Source organism: Drosophila subpulchrella, chromosome X (genome assembly GCF_014743375.2).
Source record: "Drosophila subpulchrella strain 33 F10 #4 breed RU33 chromosome X, RU_Dsub_v1.1 Primary Assembly, whole genome shotgun sequence".
NCBI classification, from domain to species: Eukaryota; Metazoa; Arthropoda; class Insecta; order Diptera; family Drosophilidae; genus Drosophila; species Drosophila subpulchrella.
This window is the reverse complement of record NC_050613.1, coordinates 13,660,131-13,678,779: the sequence shown is the minus strand read 5'-3', so window position 1 is coordinate 13,678,779 and position 18,649 is coordinate 13,660,131. Positions and strand designations below refer to the sequence as shown.

Sequence of the window (18,649 nt, the reverse complement as noted above, 5' to 3'; positions counted from 1 at the left end):
TTGCTGTGCGCAATGCTGCAGTTGCGGTATCGTTTTTAAAACTTTTAATAAAAAACGATAAGTGAAATATCGATAAGAATTAAAACAATTATTATCAAAAAATAATGAATAAAGTTAAAATTATAAACAAATGTTCGGGCCTGTTTGATTTTTATGTATTCACGGTTGCTGTGCGCAATGCTACAGTTGCGGTGCCAATAGATATCGTTTTTCAAACTTTTAATAAAAAACCATTTGCTTATAAAGTGACTGTGCATGCAGTTTCGAAGTAACTTCTTTTTGACGTCGTAATGTGATTACCGATAAAACAGTGAACCGTGATTATGTTGTTCTGCTGACCGCGGCCAATTTGAATTCCGCAGCCAGGTGGCATCACTACCACTTATCGATAAGCAAACAAAACAAATTTCGCTCCCGCAACAAGTTTATTTGATTTCAAATAAGTTTATTTCCACAATAATGTCGCTCTCCCGAATGAATACGCTGATGAAGCTGGCACCCAAGTCCACCGGTAGGTGCCTATGACTCCGATAATCTGAAATCCCGCCCGGCGGATCCAAGATCTGGGTTCGGTTCAAAGTCCGAAAGTGTCGGTGAACTGAACCTTTGACTTTGTGTGAACTCCATAGCGTAGTGTAACATCCATTCTATTCCATTTCCACCAGCCATCCGAACCATCCAGATGCAGCCCCACAGGAACCTCTCTGCCCACGCCCACCCGGAATCCGGACCCACTGGCCACTTCAAGACCCTGGCCATCAGTTCGCCCAAGCCGTTCGTCTTCCATGTGGAGCTCCATCGTCCCAGCAAGTTCAATGCCATCAACAAGCAGATGTGGCTGTGGGTTTAGTAGTAGCTCTAGCTCAGATCCCGTTCCCGGATTCCTGGCTAACCTCCATTCCGTTTCCAGGGAGATCAAGGAGTGCATCGACGGACTGGCCATCAATCCAGATTGTCGAGCCATAGTTGTGTCCGCCGCTGGAAAGCACTTCACCGCCGGCATCGATCTCAACGACATGATGAGCCTGGGCCAGACGCTGGCCGAGACCGACGACTATGCCCGCAAGGGCGTTATCCTGGAGCGAATGATCAAGCTGTACCAGGACTCGATCAGCAGCCTGGAGCAGTGCCCCAAGCCAGTGATCACGGCAGTGCACAAGGCGTGCATTGGTGCCGGCGTGGACCTGATCACCGCCTCCGACATCCGCTACTGCACCGAGGACGCCTTCTTCCAGGTCAAGGAGGTGGACATCGGCATGGCCGCCGATGTGGGCACTCTACAGCGTCTGCCCAAGGCGGTGGGCAGCCAGTCTCTTGCCCGGGAGCTCTGCTACACCGGCCGTAAGTTCGAGGCGGCCGAGGCCCATTCCTCCGGTCTGGTGAGTCGCGTCTTTCCGGACAAGGAGTCCCTGCTGAGCGGAGCCTTGGCCCTGGCCGAAGTCATTGCCAGCAAGAGCCCCATCGCCGTGCAGACAACCAAGGAAAATCTCACCTACTCGCTGGAGCACACCAACCAGGAGGGATTGGATCACATTGTAGGCATACAAATATCTCAAGAAAGAAAAATACAGCTAACTAATGTTTATCCTTTATAGCGCCTGCTAAACAAGCTCAATTTGCAGTCGGAGGACTTTGCCCAGGCCGTGGCCGCCCAGTTGACCAAGGATGAGAAGCCCGTGTTCGCCAAGCTGTGATCTGTGATTAAAACCCAACGGCAGGGGGTTCGAATTTACAATGTATTTGTCTTGTATGCATTCATAAATACACCAGCTGCCTTTACTTTAAGTCTAGGACTACTGGCGTGCGAAATTATTGGGTGGATGATTGAAGGACGCACCGTCTTATGACTAGGAATTTTAAGCTCTGAGGGATCACAACGAAGCGGAAGCGCCGGAGTCCGAATCCCTTTGCTGCTGTTGGCACAGTTCCTGCAGAGCGCGTGGATCCTTGACGCAGGCGTCCGTGAGGACCTCCACCTGGCCGCGTTCGTTGATCAGCAGGTCGTCCTCGATGCGGATGCCAATGCCGCGGAACTCGGGCGGCACGTCGCCGCAATCCTGACCGATATAGATGCCCGGCTCCACGGTGAAGACCATGCCGGGCACGATGCGTGTGTTGCGCGGCACATGTGGCGTGTCGTGGACGTCCATGCCCAGGTAGTGGGAGACGTGGTGCGGACAGAAGCGGTATCCCTGGCCGGCCAGCTCCTTGTAGTCGCTCACAGATTTGCTCACCAGGCCGATCTCCTGCAGGTATTTGCCCAGCTTGTAGCAGGTGGTCTCGAACAGTTGGTCGAGTGTTTCGCCGCCCGGCTTCATCACGGTGCCAATGATCTCGGCCTGCAGCTGGTGCAGCATCTCGTACAGTGTGCGCTGCGGCTCTGTGAACTGCCCGCTAGCCGGCCAGGTACGTGTGATATCGCTGGTGTAGCCGCCGTACTCGCAGCCGGCGTCCATCAGGACCATATCCTGGGGCCCCAGCAATTGGCTGTTGCTCACGTAGTGGATCACCGTGGCATTCTTGCCGGCGGCCACAACGGGCGGATAGGCCAGGTGGCTGGCGTTGCGCATGCGGCACTTGTAGTCAATGGCCGCGAACAGGTGATGCTCCGATTGTCCGGGCCGCGACTCGGCCATCACCTCGTTGAAGGAGCGAGAGGCTATGTCGCAGGTGCGTCGCATCAGCTGCATCTCGGCGCGGGACTTGAGCAGTCGCATGGCCTCCAGGAAAGTGTAGGCGGGCAACAACGGACGCTGCTCCACGCCACTCAGGCGCTGCATGTCCTCCGCCAGCGACGGCAGATCGGTGGTCTTCTTGTCGAACCAAATGTGTGGCTTCAGGGCGGCAGCTCTCTTGGCCAGCACCGTCTCCAGCATGAACAGCGGATGGGCTTCCGTGACGCCGAACAGCGGCACGGCCAACTCGGGCCCCGTACGCGGACCATCCCAGAGCTCGGCATGCGGATCCTTGGGGCGCATGAACAGTTCGGACTGTACGTTTTGAGCCTCGTCGATGGTCAGCAGGAGCACGGCGTCCGGCTCCAGGCAACCGGTGAGGTAGTAGAAGTCTGAGTTCTGCCGGAACACGTAGGGGATCTTGCCACTCATATACTTCTTGGATGCGGCGCCCAGGACGAACTAAGAACGGTTTGGTTTTAATTATTAAAGACATGTATGTTTTCTAGAGCGGATCTCACCATATGGCAGGGACTCGAGTGGCCGTTGAACTCGCCGCCGAAGCTGCGCGCATAGGCACGGATGTTCTGCATCAGCTGTAAACGCCGCTCCTTGATCTCGCCCAGCTCCACGCCGGGAACCAGCTCATCCGGCTGGATGAGGTGCGGATGCGAGACGCTGGTGGGCTGGCCCAGGTTGCCCTTCTGCTGGCGCAGGATCTGGGCCACGCCGCGCACCTCGGCCGCATTCACCGTGGCGCTGGAGCTGCGACTCCCGGAGGAGCTCGTCGTGGTTTGGTTCCTGCGCGGCCACAGGCATGTGGAGATGGCGGCGCTGCGGCGGGCGGTCGGTGCCATTAGGCGGTCCAGGCGCCTCAGGGCATTCATTGTGCTTCCGGTTCCTTTACTTGCCTTGCCTTGCCGCTTAGAATCTACAAATTTCCCACATAAGAAATCCAAACGGACAAAAACAATAACAACAAGGAACGGAATAAAAACAAAACCGAAAAGGGGTTGCCAGACTGTTGGGTAACAAGTGTTCCACCGATTGACAGGTGAAGCTATCGATAGCTTTTGCGCGCTTGAATTTTAAAACAAAAGTGGTTTCTCTTTTAAGCAATTATTTAAAAAATAAGATTGGTGGTTTTTTTCTTGTTTCAACTGGTCAATTGAATAGTTATATGATTAATGATTTTTGATTTTCAAATAAATTGCGATAATCGAAAGTTTTCGATGGTACCGGCTAAGCTTTTAAGGTCATCGATGCATAAAAACACTATAATGTTGTTATCGATAATAAAAAAGTGCAATATTCTTTAATGACTTTTTGAACGGGATTTACGCTTTGTATACAGAGTCTTTAAGAGTTTTTGGTAAATCCGGACAATGTCGAACGAGGTAGGTGGTGGTACTTGCTATGTCCAATGGCCAATCTCAACCCAATCCCTCTGCCAGCAGTGCTTTGTGCCCCGGCTGCCGTTGGACAGAGAGGCGATCCAGTTCCATGGCTGGGCCATTAGCTACGAGAAGTCGCACATCCTGAAGAGCAGCTGCAAGCTGGGCACCACCGAGTGCTGCCCCAAGGAGGCCGCCGACCGCTGTGACCTCTGCCACTACCAGTACTCCCTGGAGCTGCCCCACCTGCCCGACATGGTGTTCCACAAGAACAACCTGGTGCTCAAGCATAAGGACGGCGCCGTCATCGAGTTCCGGCCCATGGAGGCGCTGGCCATGGTGTCCAACGGAAAGCAGCCGCTGGAGGTTGCCTGCGCCCAGGAGTGGCGGGAAACCCGGTGGGTACTCCCGCTTATCTATATACATTCGTTGGGAAACACGGGTCTCCGTTTTTTTTATAAGAGTATTCCAAGAGATCTGATCAACTTCGTAGTTCCGTCTGCATCCAAAACTTTGCCAAAAAAAAACATATCCCTAATTGGGGCATACATATCTATAATTCTAACAAGTACAAACGCTGTGATAATGATACATTTTCAGAAGTTTTTCAAACTTACCTTCAGAAATTGCTGGTAAACCCCAGTGTATCATTTGTCTCGTTATAAATCCATAAACTTATTAAGTCCATAGACCTATTTTCTCCAAAATGTCGAATCGGTTCCAGTTACATTTTATAAATTAGAGCCTTTGGATGATCACCAACTAAGACCTTTCCTTTTAGTGTTATTAAACAATTTACCACTCTAATTATGGCGTCCTTTTCTTTAGTTCCGAGCAAACAATCGAGGAGAAGTTCAAGCCCTTCGACTGGACATTCACATCCACCTACCAGGGCACCATGAACGATAAGGTGCGTTCGGAGAGCACGGATCAGACACTCAACAAGTTCAAGCTGATGCAGCGCGAGAATATCATGTTCTACCATGATCTTACCCTCTTCGAGGACGAACTGCACGACCATGGCATCTCCGTGATGAGCGTGCGAATCGTAAGTACACAGTTATCATCATAGAGAGATGCCTTTTTTAAGAAACCCCACTCCTCCTCCGACAGCGCGTGATGCCCTCTGGTTTCTTTATACTTTTGCGCCATTTCCTGCGTGTGGACGACGTGCTCATACGGATGCACGACACGCGCTTCCACTACGAGATCGAGAACGACTTTATACTGAAGGAGTACATCCACCGGGAGGCGCCCTGTTCAGAGCTCCAGAGCTCCGTGGCCTTTTGGACCAACCCAGATGAAATGCAGAACTTTTTGCCCGTTAAGAGCAAGCAGATGCACAAGCTGTTCTTTAAGTAGTCCACTGATGCCCAGCCCCCCAGGCCTTTGTCAAACTCCGTATTAGTTAGAACTGCTGCTATTTGCGTTTATTTAATGCCACCGGGTGTGCGCATGCGCAGACATTAAAAGCGATTTACCTAAAAGGCACCACTACAAGTAAGGCTATTAATACGGATAAAATATTGGGCGGACCAGCTGCCAACATGCCAAGGTTTAGACGGTTCCAAGAAGGGCGGTCAGGGCCCGTTTGTAGTCGCCAGAGGTCTCCGCCTGAAAAAGAATTAAAAACGAGATGAAAGGAACTCCGAACTGGGCTTGATTTATGCCCTAATTACACTACAATTACTTTTTCAAACTTAAGATTATATATAGTTTTTAGTAAGCCAATAATGAAATTTTTGAAAAATAACCGGGTGTAGAGAGTTTTTGGAAAAATCTATCCTACGATAGTCTAGCAAGTGTAGTGTAAGAGAAAGCATTTGAGACCGAAATTGGGATTGCAACCGTTACACCAATGGCGTGGCCAATACTTACGTCCTAGGACAACACAAACACCGCAACAAATACCGAATACGAGTAAAGAAAGGGGAAAGGGATGCATTAACCAGGTGCAAGGCACTCTCTTCCATCGCGAGATGCACTTACCTCCACGGCGCTGTGCAGCGTCCGGTTGTAGATCCGCTCGAACTCCTGCTTAATCGTCTCCAGGTCGATCTCCGAGCGACTGATGATGATCCGGATGAGGGTGGCGTCATCGGTGCCAGCTCCATTCATGGCCTTGTACAGACGATTGGCGAAGAAGGCCGCCGGTGACTGGACGCACTCAACTAGAAAACATTAAGGATACATTCAAGAACTTGTAGGCATGTAAAAAAAAGAAGGAAATCAATGCTAGCTTTTAAAACTTAACCTCAATTAACTGACATTTAATGCGCGAGTTCTTCAGTAGTTTTCTCTCACATAAACATTTTTCATATTTCAATACGCAGTTAAGAGATATTATAGTTACATTTTTTAAAATGTATTCTTGCCTTTCGATTTAACATTAAATTTGTTTTTTAATTTATAACTACTATTTATAATACAAAAAAAGTTTGTTAAGATGTAGATTAGCAATGGATAACGCCGTAAAAGTGATATCTCACCAGATAATAAGAAAATTAGATAACGATGCTTAAGGAGACTTGTTCATTTTGCGAATACTCTCTATTTACTAAAAAGTCTTCTAATTCTGTTGGCAGCCTACAAATAAGCCAAAATGGGTTGCTCAGGATAATAGTTACTGACCTATGGCCATCATGGCCTCGTGTAGCTCGTCGGACATCTCATGCTTGATGGCCTGCTCGATGGTCTGTCCGGAGAGCTCCTTGTACTCCTCGAAGACGAGTCGCAGCTGCGGGAAGCTGGCATGCGACATGATCCGGTTGAAGACCTCCTCGTCCGTTCCCAGCTTGGCCTCGCCGGCGGAGTACAGCTGGGCGGCCTGCTCCTTGGCCTCGTCGGCATTGACGGGTGTTCTCAGACCGTCGCGAACTCCGGTCACGATTAATGTAAGCAGGCGGCGGAAAAATCCGGACGTCTCGCTGCACATCTGCTCCGCCAAAGGGCGCTGGTAACGCTCCTCGTAGGTAGCCACAATCTCGGCCATCTCCTCGTTGCTCTTGGTGCAGAGGATCTCCACGAGAGTCGCCTCCTCGGTTCCCATTCCCGCCATGGCGGCGTGCAGCTGCTTGCACAGGTACTCCACCGGTGGCAACATCAGGCCCACGATCACGTCCTCGAACTTGCCGCCCAACTCGTCCTTGAGGTCATCGACCAGGTCCCGCTCGAATTCCGCATCGTAGATACCCCTGATGGCCTGCCTCTGCTGGTTGCTCCTGCCGGCGAGGATCTCGATGATCTCCTGCTCATCAGTGCCGAATCCCTTCATCGCTGCCCTCAGCACCTGGGCGTCCTGGGAGGCGTCGAAGGGGCTGGCGTTCTTCACCGTGGGCACTGGCTACACGGAAAAAAACAAGAAAACTCTCGATATCATATGTACATATAAAAACAGATAAGTGAATGGTATTAAAAATATATGTATCAGATTAAAAAATCATATTTCATTACGTTTTTAAATTTTATACATAGAATATTGTCATATCTGATAACATAGGACCGGGTTCAACTACCACCACAGCCCAAAAAACTTTTGTTTTATTCAGCCTTGTAAATACCATGCTGTTTCCAACGGACATTATAAAGTCCATACAATACATATCCCATAACTTTTAGACGAACTAGTAGTAAAGTTGTGAGTTGTAAGTTTTTTACTTATCAAAAGAAAGTGCTGGTATCTAACCCTAAATGCTGTGTAAAATCATCAAATGTATCATCCATACCACATTTTCTTTCTGTGTAGCTTATGACGCATCGAAGTGGGAAATCAATAAGTGCAATGGTGCAATAGAATCAACATAGTTCATCAGGTATCCACTTACATGATAGTCCATTATGTAGCTGGAAGATTTCTAAGTAATGTACGGATTTCTTCGGTGTTTTAGATGGCCGATTCACGAAAATCAACGTTTTTCTTGGGGTCTATTTATCTATTCCTCTTGCGACGTCTTGTTGTCTCCGCCTGCTTTCGGTGAATAATTCCGAATAGGAGGTATGTACTACTGCACTGGGGTCTCTTTGCGGCGCTCTCTGCATTTTACTCACTACAGAGCACAAGTTTTACACGGAAAAATAACTATATCATCTTGCGAATTATATCATATCAGGCTTAATCATTTATTTGAAATTCTTAACATAGAAGAAATGGAAAATAAAAAAATATCCAATCCATTCTTTGGTTGCTAAGAATTATCCAAATTAGATAGCACAAAATAATATAAAATATTTATAATTGTATCATCTTGCGAATTATATCATATCAGGCTTAATTATTTATTTGATATGTCAAACACAGAAAAAACGAAAAATATAAAAATATCCAATCCATTCTTTGGTTGCTAAGAATTATCCAAGTTAGATAGCACAAAATAATATAAAATATTTATAATTGTATCATCTTGCGAACTATATCATATCGGGCTTAATCATTTATTTGAAATTCTTAACATAGAAGAAATGGAAAATAAAAAAATATCCAATCCATTCATTGGTTGCTAAGACTTACCCAAATTAGATAGCACAAAATAATATAAAATATTTGTAACTATTGTTTTACCTGATAATTTCTATCAGAATTTTTTTTCTGTGTAAAAGCTTTTGTGAGCGCGACTTTCACGGGAGAGCTTTTAATTCCACTTCTAATGGGCCTGCACTTGAATTCCAAAGCAAGTGAATCATTCGGCACATTCTTTGAATTAATTAATTAAAACCTGCTGACGAGATCGTAAAAATAACGTATGCCTGCCACACTTTTGAAAGAGATATGTTCAAACATTTCGGTTCCAATGAAATACATGACTATTTAGAAAGTCATGACTCTCCTGAAATAAATTGAAAAAATGGAATTTGATTTGACTACTTGCATTGAAAAAGGCGCGCCTTACAATTTTAAAGAGTTCATCAAGCAATTAATATAGACACTAAGATAAAAAAGAGATTGTCTTAAAATTATATTTTTCGTAGAATTTTGCGACCATATAAGCCATACGAGTATTCCTGATTAGGATAAACAGAAAAAATGGAATTTTGAGTAATTCAGTAGAAATTCTTACTTACTTTCAGAAATCTGCTAAATTTGTTTCATTAATCCGACCACTAAAGTTAAAATGTTTATATGCTTTCTCTCCGATGAAACATTTTTATTTGTTGTTAAGACAACATTTTGTTGTGAGATGATCTCGTCAGAGGGTAATTCCACTTTATCTCCTTGTAAGTAAGTGCCAATCAAAAGACGTTATCACCTTGTATGTGTATATAGATATTATGTTTATTTAATCTCGTTAAATAGGCTTCGCTCTAATACATTTACATTTGGGCTCCTTCGGTCGAGTGGATGTAGCTTCATCTTCAGTTTTAGTGCTCTTACTCCCGAGCCCCCTTTCCTGTCCGACTTTCTTTATCTCTGTCTTTCTTCTTCTCAGGTTTAAGCTTAATACGTTGTTGTATATAATATTTAGCATTTAATTTATTTATGTGTGTGCTCTCAGCCTGCCTGACAGTCGAATAAATGATCATTCTTCAATCTTTTTAGTTCCACAACTTGAAATTAAAAATAAAAATCCCATTTACAGATCCGTTCCCATTATCGAACGAATTTGGCAAGACCGGAATTGATATTGCTGATACAGACCAAATAGGTTGCGATTGAAAATGGGAACAAATCTGGGAAAATAGCAATGGAATGAAACCAATATCTAATTACAAATGAATGAATATACCAATCAAACATGCGGGGAGACCAACTTCTAGTTCTTCTTCCACTGCTCTTCATATATATATATAATCTATATTCTGTCGAGTTTCATTTAATAAACTTTCTAATACAGTTACTGTGTTGGTTACCTAGAGAATGTTGCAGTTTCCCTCGATAGCTTGGGGATATATTCTGGAGGGGATGTGGTCAAGCGAATTGTGAGCATTTGGACTGCGGATGAGTTTTTAAGTTATGGGCTATACACAACTAAGGAGCAGTGGGATCACAAAAGATACAAAAAATATTAATTAAATTTCATTCAAGGACGCTCCTTCTCGGATTCCCTCAAGAATCGCAGAATTGGTATCAACTATTAACTACTACCAGTTAACAACTATTGTCCTAGACCTCGTCGCTCTGGTTCAGCTTGATCTCGTTAAGATGGGTATTAAACCGCGACCATTCATCGCGCGACGGTTGCGCCAGATTCTCGGCCACATCGTAGACGTACAGCTTGCCAGCCTCGTCGCCGATGCAGACGTGCAGACCAGATGGGGTCCAGGAGACGCGATTCAGGGCCGGGGCACCAGCCACAACAATTGAGGCTGTTGGCACCTCCGTGTCCTGGTTGAGGTTCCATAGGTCCAGGCGTCCGCTGCCGTCAACGGCGGCAAAGAGGGCGGGATGCACGGGCGACCAGGCGACGTCCATCACGTAATCCGAATTGTCCTCGAAGGAGTACAGCGGCTTTGTGTCCTGGAATGTGGAATGTATATCATTTTATAACAGAGCACTAAGTTGAGTTGTCTTTTCTTAACGGAAACTCTATATTACCTTGAGTGACCAGAGTTTGATGGTCCAGTCAATTGACGAGGTAAGGAATAGGTGGCCAAAGTCTGGCGACAGCTGGTTGTAGTGCGTGGATATTCCGGTGATGGGGCCCAGATGGCGTTCGTACACCTCGTTGACGCCGGAACGCAGGCCATGGCGCGAGGCGGAGTAGACATAGCCATCCTCACTGCCCATCACCAGACTGTTGATCTCGTTGGCCGGGAAGGCCATCGATGTGATGGCAATGGCCTTCGATTGGCGCTGCTGCAGCTCGAGCGTGTCCTGCGGCTGCGACAGCATGTCCAACGACCAGGAGCACAGTTTGCCGTCCGAGGATATGGAGATGACATTGTGCGCATTCTGGGTGCCCACCATTTGGAGGCAGTAGACGGGATGCGTGTGCGCTGCGGCACTGAGTGGTGTACGCTGAATGGGCGTGCGCTTCTGGACGCGATTGTCCCACAACACAATTTGGCCCGAATAGGTGCCGCCGAGGATTAGGTTGGGATTGAATTTGGCAAAGCAGGTGGACATCACCGCGCTCTGACAGTGGAAGACATCCTCCGGCGTGGTCTTCTTGAATTTGGTGTTCCACACCATAACCACACCATCGGGCTCATTGGGGCTCTCCTCGTTGTTGTGATAGGAGGCCACCACCAGCTCCGGGAAGTGGGTGGACCAGTCCATGCTGGTGATGCAGCGATTCTTCGACCAGCGTTCGTCGTAGAAGACGCGATTCAGCGAGAGACGGGCGTGGGATCGCTCGTCGTTCGCCTCCTCGCTGTCGCCGCCACCGATGTAGTCCGTGTAGATGTCCACGTTCTCCGAGAGGGCCCGCTCGATGACGCGGCCGGCGCGCACCACGAACCGCTGGAAGTCCTCCGACAGGATGATCATTTGCTTCTGCTCCTCGGACAGCTCGTTGACTGAAAGAGTTGTAAGAAGGGGAAGTTTAATGTGTGGATTATATACATATTTAGGAAATGGTTTACAAACTACAGAATATTACATTTTTTTCTGTATCCCTAGAAGGCTTAGATCCCAAGTAGGCTTTGGATATAACTAAAATGACACTTCAAAGTCTTCCTTCTTGACTAACCCAGAACATATTTCATTATTCGATCCAGCTCGGTTGTGTACGGACGTCTCAATTGAATCAATTTTTCTTCCAAAAAAAAAAGTATACAATTTTTTTTCGAGTAAAAAAATATTAACAAAATGTCGATATACGATAAGAATATGGCTCGTCTTGTGATTGAGTCGATGGGTGCCATGGGTGGTTCGGCATCCAAGGAAGTCATTCTTCAGATAATGAGCACGGCCACCGACACCGATATTCTCGAGTTATCCAGTGGTGTGAATAACGTAATCGACTATTTGATGGCAAAAGGAGTGTTCCGTGAGGAGAACGGAGTGTATTTTGTGGCCGATAAGCCGGATCCCCAAAGTGAGTTATTTCCAGACAGTTAAATTGTGGGAACAAAAAATCTATAGATTGATCTCAACTCTAGTCGTAAAGGAACTGATGGGAGAACAATCCCAGGAGGAGATTGAGCTTGATTCTAGCGATTAAGGATGGTGAAAAGAAAGGTATGATCACTTGAAGAACAAATTGTATATCATTTAATTTTTTTGTAGTTTCCTCTTTTCAGAAAATGATTCGTTAATGACCCTTTAAATTTGATGTGTTCTAATACAAGATACAAGAACGATTTGATGATATAATGGTATTTTTGGACTCTTGCGAAGGTTGGGCAAGCCGAGACACAACCTTACGTATCGTTTATCTGGGCGTCAGGTTATTCAGTTAATAAAATAGTTACAATACAAATATATAGATATCTTGACGACTTGATTACTCACCCTCCTTCTTCACCTCGGTCTCCTTCTTGATCTCGAGGGGCGTGATGGCCGGGGCAACGTCCTTGACGGTGGGCAGGCCGTGGGTGAGATAGCCCGGTGGCAGCTTGGAGGTGAATCCATTGTCCAGGTTCTGCAGCGAGCTCTCTTCGTCGTCTCCTTGGGCATCAAATGCAAGCACTGTTTAAGGTATAAAACTAACACAGCTAGAGGAACATGACAATCGACAGAACAGGAACAATTCTACTTTCGGCTCTTTCTTTTTATTGATTCGATTCGAGTTTGAGTATGATTTTGATTTGTTTTTGAGTTGATTCTTTTTTTTTTTGATTTGATTCTTTTTTCATTTTGCGTTCTTCTTCGTCTTCGTTTTGCTTGGCTAGGAACTGCAATTTTCTGAGGCTTTTGGCTTTGTTCATTTTTAATTCTTTATGGGTTTCTTGAGGAGAGATTTCCGGATTGGGTAGGATTATGTTATGATTGGTGGGGAGGGGGGGTTTCTTTAAGGCTTGGAGTGTGAGAGGGACAGCAGGATGGAGAAGAGAGAGAGCAAGAGCGGGAGAGATGCAGGTGCAGCACATCGATTCTTCTCACTGGGTTCTTCCTCTTTGGAGTGTGGGTGTGTGCGTGCGTGCGTAAAATCGGGAAAGGGAGAGATAGAGAGAGAGAGGGGGAGATGTGGCGGCAGGTGCATGGCTGTTAATAAACTGTTAAACACTGTTAAAGGCACTCACACAGGTGCATATATCAGACTGTAATTTGTTATCGATATATACAATGTTAGGGCATGGACAGGTGAGTATGCGAATGTGTGCGATTGCAGTGATTTTTCGGTTCTTTGGTTTTTTCGCTTTTTTCCACCTATTTAATACACAAAGCCAATTACTGAAATTAAAAAATTTACAATTTCCCTGCTTCGGTTTAGCTCTGTTTCTGCTTCGATTAACTGTATCAACGTTATCGCTATTGTACATCGTTTTTTTTTTTTGCATTTTCTCCACCCATTTTATAATTGCTTGCACTTAAAATTATTTAGTTTTATGCTAGAAATATATTACACATATATTAAACAAGGTAAAGTTAACGGCCGATTGATCGCTTTCGTTTCTGTTACAGTGCTGTAATTTAAGAGGGTATCGGTTATCGGGATCGATAGCTTACAGAGAGAGAGAGAGAGAGACAGGGTATCGCTCGCTGCCAAGTTTGTGTGAGAATGAGTGAAATAGAGCAAGCCTAGCATCCTGTCGCTGCTGCTGTTGTTTCTTTTCTTTTTGTTTATGAGAAAGGTTAGTGGTTAGGACAGAGTTATCTCGGGTTTTAGGATGAGTGATAGGAATTAGCAACACGACACACAGGGGAGGGAAGGGGCGGGGCAGGAGCATTAGCAGTCATGCAAATCTAGGCTGTACACAAGCAGAGATGGAGCGAGAGAGAGGCAAGGCAGGGCGCGGGTCCGTTATTTTTAGTGTTGTGAGCGCGAGTGTGTGTTTGCGTTTCAATTCACTTTTCAACACTGACACCTATAGGATCGATTTTCAACGCGCTTTCTTTTCTTTTCTGTTCTGTGCTTTTGATCTGATTTCGTTTCGCTTGCAAAGTGAGAATTGGAACGTTCCTATTTTGCTTCATGTCGATTCCGTCACTGCTCAATATTTTGGTTCGGGCGGCTGGCCTGTACCTACCTGTGAATTCATCCTCCCACTCTAAACCCGGATTAAGATTGTATTCATCTTGAAGAAATATAAAGAAATAAATATATTGTACATACATTGCTGGTAGTTTGGTATTTTGTGACTTCAAATCAAAACGAAAAAAAATTATGAGTTTGGCTTTAGCATACCGCCCATTTAAATTGATAAATCAATCGATAGTCAATGTTTTAACAAAATGCATACGGTAAAAAAGTGAAAAATGTTGGTTTTTAGTGTGCTTAACTTTTGTTGCTTGGCGAAATTATCACACGAATACATATGTATAAATATAAATATATATGGTATATGTATAAGAACTATTAGCACACAAGCCTGGCTTATATGATAGAACACAAAATGTAGCGGGGAGGAGAAAGAGTTTATAAAACAGCATAGGATGGTTAACTAATATATCTGATAGTTAATCATACAAACGATATAAAGATAAAGGCTCCGAATTCGTGCTTACAGGTGGAGTTTTTTTTTATACGTGTGTGTGTGTTTGGGTTATGTTTGTTTCTTAGAGGTTATCATAGACTTAAAATAACTGTTGGAAAAGTAAATCCAATATGTTATAGTTTTGATATGCTAAAAAAAACAAGAAAACTTAAAATGATAGCTTTCTATCAACTGTTATATGGAAACCCTTATTACTTACATGGGATATACGTAAACTAAAACTATGAATTAATAAAAAAAACATAAAACTCAACTTAAAATGATTACGAAAACTACTTAAACGAATTAAAAACTTATAAATTGGGTGGAGAATACAAATTTGTTGTTGATTTTCATTTCGATATAATCGCTTATCACACGAAATCTATTTGATCTGATACAAACTGAATCTCTTACCATGTGGTTCTAGAGCTAATTGAAACAAATCAGATATAAATCAATATAAAATGTGTACAAAGATAAATATGTATATAAAATCCCGAATGGGAAACAAATTAAACGACCGAATTGGAAACGAAGATCGAAGAAGCAACTACAAGAAGCTAGGGCATAAAAGTAGATATATATACTATTGATAGGATATAGGATAATAACACGATATCAGGCATACTCTAGGCAAGTCAGAAGAATTCTTAAGAGGAGCATAGAGTGTGTTTTGTGGGAAAAGATAGATAGCAAACTACACAAATACATAATGCGAGTAAATAGAGAAAGGTTCAGATTTAAGGTAGATATATACGGTTACAGGTTATAGGTTATAGGCATACGATACGCTTTACGGGTGGTACACAGACCGCTACGGAGGCTGAAAGTTCTAAGTACAAAATTACGCATACAACGGGGACTACTCACCATAATAATCCGTAGCATGAGCTGCAGTTTTTTTTGCGTGCGTGCCAAAAACAGATAAGGGGGAGAGAGAGAAAGTAAATAGACAAATTATTAAATGCGCTCGAACGGTGTAAACGCTAATGATCTAATGATCTATGGACACGGATAGATATGCATATGGATATGGATGATTGGGTGGCATAACTGATGGATGCTGGACAAAGGAGAATGTGCCGGAAATGAGTCGATACTGCAGCGGAAATGAATCGAAATTAAACCAATGGGTGAGATGATTTGAGGGGACGTAGTGCTACCAACAACCTTTTACAGAAAACGGGACATGTCGATCGAAAAAGTAATTAAAATAGGTAGTTATTGAAAAAGGCTTGAGGGAGAACATGACACATTGCTTTGAAATACACCTTAAAAAGTTTAAATGCATTATTAGACATTACACAGATACAGGGACGATATAAGGATACACATTTGTAATATTTTGGTTTAAAGTGTGTCAATTGTGTGCTAAGCTTTGCTATAAATAGTAAGTATAATAATCAGTTTTGAAATAATATGGTAATGCCAAGGATTGTACTTTTATATGAATCTTCTACATATCTTGATAACTTTAATTTTGAAAATGATCCCGTTTATAAATGCTCTTTCACTTCAATAAATATTGGTATATTAAAACTAAAACTCAAAATAATATATTACAAATCTATATACTTTTAAAAGAACGGTCTAAAAGGCCTAAATTGGCAGCACTGGAGGTCAAAATAAAATAAAGATGGGGCAAAGCAGGGGAAAGCTATTGTTATATGATCGATGGCCCAGTGAGTACTGTTCTTGGGGATCGTAACCAAATCGAGTTGAAGCAAAGCATAAGGAAGCTGTTCATAATTTGAACAATCGATTAAATAATCCATTAAATTGTCTACGTTTATACGATATTCTAATATCCTTCTGCCTTCAGAATTTTACAGGAATTTTCAACTAAATCGTATGGCTCTCTTCGTATACACATGTTTTCCGTTTCGTTTTTGTCAAACCAAAATTCGTGTGGTGGTGTGATTAGGTGTGGAGTTTGCTTAAAATTAAGATTAGTACCTTTACGTGGACGCCACCAGTCCTCCATATATCCTGACAGAGGCGAGGAGTGGCAAGAAAGAACTGTATTTGTTATTTTATTTCACTATGGATTATGGTTTTCGGTTTGTATCTTTGTTTTTTTCTCTGCTGGGAGGGGACGGGTTAGATGGGGACGCTTGATGGGCGGGATAAAGCGCGGAAACGGGGTCAACATGCAGCAATATGAACAAGCGCCAGGCAGAAGGGGACAGTCGGGTGTACAGATATGGACAGAAAAAGAGAGAGAGTTAGTTCCTCCGACGGACGGGGACGGGAACGCAGGGAAGCCAAACACAGTTAACAACGAGACCAAGAATAAGAACGGCAACGGTAGCGAAATATGGAGTCAAACTATGGATAGTGGTTACAGTAGAGAGCCCAGACCAGCTCCCCTTCCCCGGGGGCAATACGCACCATCGCCGTTTCCTCCGCCGGTACTGGTCGTCTGGGTCTGTTTCGTGTAGACCAGCGTCTCCTTTGGTGGAATGTTCGTAGCCTGGACATTGTAGACGCTCAGGTTCAGGGGCTGCTTCTTTCCGCCGCTGGGGAAGCACATTAGAAATCAGTTTCAGACAAATAATGAGGCTAGACCTTACAGAGGCTGTGCTGCATCCCAAAATATCGAAGCTATTTCTTTCCTAATAAGCTAATTACTCATTTTTAACATTTAGATAGATTATAAAACGGTTTGATTTAAAGAACCCAAAGGATATCTATCCAAAGTAAAAGTAAATTATGTTAGACTGCTCTTAAGGGATTTTAAATAAGCATCAAATATCTTTTTATACCCAAATGGTGGTGAAGTTTTTTTCTTTGTGAAATCCCCTTTAAACTTATTTTTATGATCACAATTATCCCTGCACCTATGTAATACAAAACCGAAAATTCCTAAGTAGGCTGAATTTAACTAATGTGGAACTTTCTTCAAGGAAAAGGCTGGGAAATGTCTTTTGCTGGTTTGGTATACATAAGCGCCTTGTAGAGTGAGATTTATAAGTAGTTCTGGCTAAGATGACAGCTTCCTCTGCAAGGCTTTACTGGTAACTGGGCTCACCTCTGGCCATTCACGGTGGCTTGTAGGCTGGCATCGGGGGTCTGTGTGTTGGAGTTGTCCGAGGTCATCGAATTGACGGAGGAGAGTGAGGAAAGGACCTCGGAGACGGGGGCCACACCCAGCGAAGACAGCATTTCGTCGAGATCCCTGAAAGAAGGCGGGGGGGAATAGATGATTGAATGGCGATGATGAGTCAAGTTTTTGGTTAGAAGGAGTTGGCAAAACCCACTTGCGCTGATCCTTGTCGATGCCTCCACCGCCGCCAATGCGACCGGCCGCCTCCTCCATGTCCTTGATCTCCTTCTCGCGGCGCCGGCGATCCTTCTCCTCGCGCAGGGCGGCCAACTTGGCCTTCTTGCGTTCCAGCTCAGCCTTACGATCCATGTTGCCAGTGGTTTACCTTCTGGGATTCGGAGTTTGAGTGGGTGTTCGGTGTGGGGGGATCTCGATCTCTAGCGGGCCAAGTTCTCTGAAAGTTGGTGGTATGCATGATTAATGGTCGCCAATATTGGTAGCTCTGATGATGTCACCAACTGCTGGCCAGAAGTCAAGAAAGTGGGTGCGCTCATTGGTTTTTGTTTTGTTTATGGTTTGCTAGAAATAGCAACCACATATGGTTTTTGGCATCTTGAATCGCACATTTCCCCGAAGTAACCCAGTAAATCGCAGTCACCACACTTTCTTTGCAAAAAAAAATCAATAATCTAGTGATTGAGTGTGACGTCTTTTCTTCCATGCACTTGCATTCTTTTTCGCTTTGAGCATAACCCCCTTGATATTTCAATCAAATACTAGAAAACCCACCTCTTGACGTTCTAAATGCGTTGTTCGGCTGCTGTTCAAGTACTTAAATCCGCATTTTTCAACCAGACGACAGAAGGTAAAAATGTTTTAATGTTTTGACTAACTATGAGAGAAACTAGGGATGGAACTTGGCCAGCGACCCGTTACTGGTCACTGTTATAGTCACTGCAGTTAGAACAGCAAATGGAATTGGATTATAGGGAACCCTTTAAGAGCAATATTAGTAA

General features: G+C 44.4%; 5 protein-coding genes across 35 annotated transcripts; 2 read left to right on the top strand and 3 right to left on the bottom strand.

The window, feature by feature from the left end:
• The first annotated feature begins 368 nt into the window (after nucleotides 1-368).
• On the top strand, nucleotides 369-1,793 carry LOC119556323 (delta(3,5)-Delta(2,4)-dienoyl-CoA isomerase, mitochondrial). Its single transcript, XM_037868411.1, has 4 exons — nucleotides 369-511; nucleotides 666-840; nucleotides 911-1,535; nucleotides 1,596-1,793. The coding sequence occupies exons 1-4, from the start codon at nucleotides 460-462 to the stop codon at nucleotides 1,692-1,694; spliced, it is 951 nt and encodes a 316-aa protein (XP_037724339.1). The 5' UTR covers nucleotides 369-459; the 3' UTR covers nucleotides 1,695-1,793.
• Nucleotides 1,716-3,699, bottom strand: LOC119556321 (xaa-Pro aminopeptidase 3). The gene is made up of 2 exons (XM_037868408.1): nucleotides 3,197-3,699; nucleotides 1,716-3,137 (listed from the first exon to the last, which is right to left on the bottom strand). Exons 1-2 carry the CDS (start codon nucleotides 3,560-3,562, stop codon nucleotides 1,872-1,874), a joined length of 1,632 nt encoding a protein of 543 aa, XP_037724336.1. The 5' UTR covers nucleotides 3,563-3,699; the 3' UTR covers nucleotides 1,716-1,871.
• Nucleotides 3,700-3,947: 248 nt separating this feature from the next.
• On the top strand, nucleotides 3,948-5,795 carry LOC119556324 (TIP41-like protein). 2 transcript variants are annotated; one of them, XM_037868413.1, is made up of 4 exons: nucleotides 3,948-4,072; nucleotides 4,133-4,467; nucleotides 4,898-5,117; nucleotides 5,183-5,795. In XM_037868413.1, the coding sequence occupies exons 1-4, from the start codon at nucleotides 4,061-4,063 to the stop codon at nucleotides 5,429-5,431; spliced, it is 816 nt and encodes a 271-aa protein (XP_037724341.1). In that variant the 5' UTR covers nucleotides 3,948-4,060; the 3' UTR covers nucleotides 5,432-5,795. The 2 variants fall into 2 exon arrangements, with proteins under 2 accessions (XP_037724341.1, XP_037724340.1); XM_037868412.1 differs by having other exon boundaries at nucleotides 3,957-4,072; nucleotides 4,130-4,467.
• LOC119556322 (annexin B10) lies at nucleotides 5,474-8,056 on the bottom strand. 2 transcript variants are annotated; one of them, XM_037868409.1, is made up of 5 exons: nucleotides 7,894-8,056; nucleotides 6,701-7,412; nucleotides 6,059-6,240; nucleotides 5,948-5,950; nucleotides 5,474-5,683 (listed from the first exon to the last, which is right to left on the bottom strand). In XM_037868409.1, the coding sequence occupies exons 1-5, from the start codon at nucleotides 7,903-7,905 to the stop codon at nucleotides 5,627-5,629; spliced, it is 966 nt and encodes a 321-aa protein (XP_037724337.1). In that variant the 5' UTR covers nucleotides 7,906-8,056; the 3' UTR covers nucleotides 5,474-5,626. The 2 variants fall into 2 exon arrangements, with proteins under 2 accessions (XP_037724337.1, XP_037724338.1); XM_037868410.1 differs by lacking the exon at nucleotides 5,948-5,950.
• Nucleotides 8,057-9,511: 1,455 nt separating this feature from the next.
• Nucleotides 9,512-18,582, bottom strand: LOC119556003 (cytoplasmic dynein 1 intermediate chain). Of its 29 annotated transcripts, none has more exons than XM_037867739.1 (10): nucleotides 18,423-18,582; nucleotides 17,848-18,087; nucleotides 17,619-17,765; nucleotides 16,979-17,106; nucleotides 16,544-16,606; nucleotides 15,458-15,511; nucleotides 14,138-14,185; nucleotides 12,459-12,614; nucleotides 10,599-11,521; nucleotides 9,512-10,520 (listed from the first exon to the last, which is right to left on the bottom strand). In XM_037867739.1, the coding sequence occupies exons 2-10, from the start codon at nucleotides 18,000-18,002 to the stop codon at nucleotides 10,167-10,169; spliced, it is 2,028 nt and encodes a 675-aa protein (XP_037723667.1). In that variant the 5' UTR covers nucleotides 18,003-18,087; nucleotides 18,423-18,582; the 3' UTR covers nucleotides 9,512-10,166. The 29 variants fall into 29 exon arrangements, with proteins under 29 accessions (XP_037723667.1, XP_037723665.1, XP_037723668.1 ...); XM_037867737.1 differs by having other exon boundaries at nucleotides 12,459-12,635; nucleotides 15,458-15,508; XM_037867740.1 differs by having other exon boundaries at nucleotides 15,458-15,508.
• Between the last annotated feature and the right edge of the window lie 67 nt (nucleotides 18,583-18,649).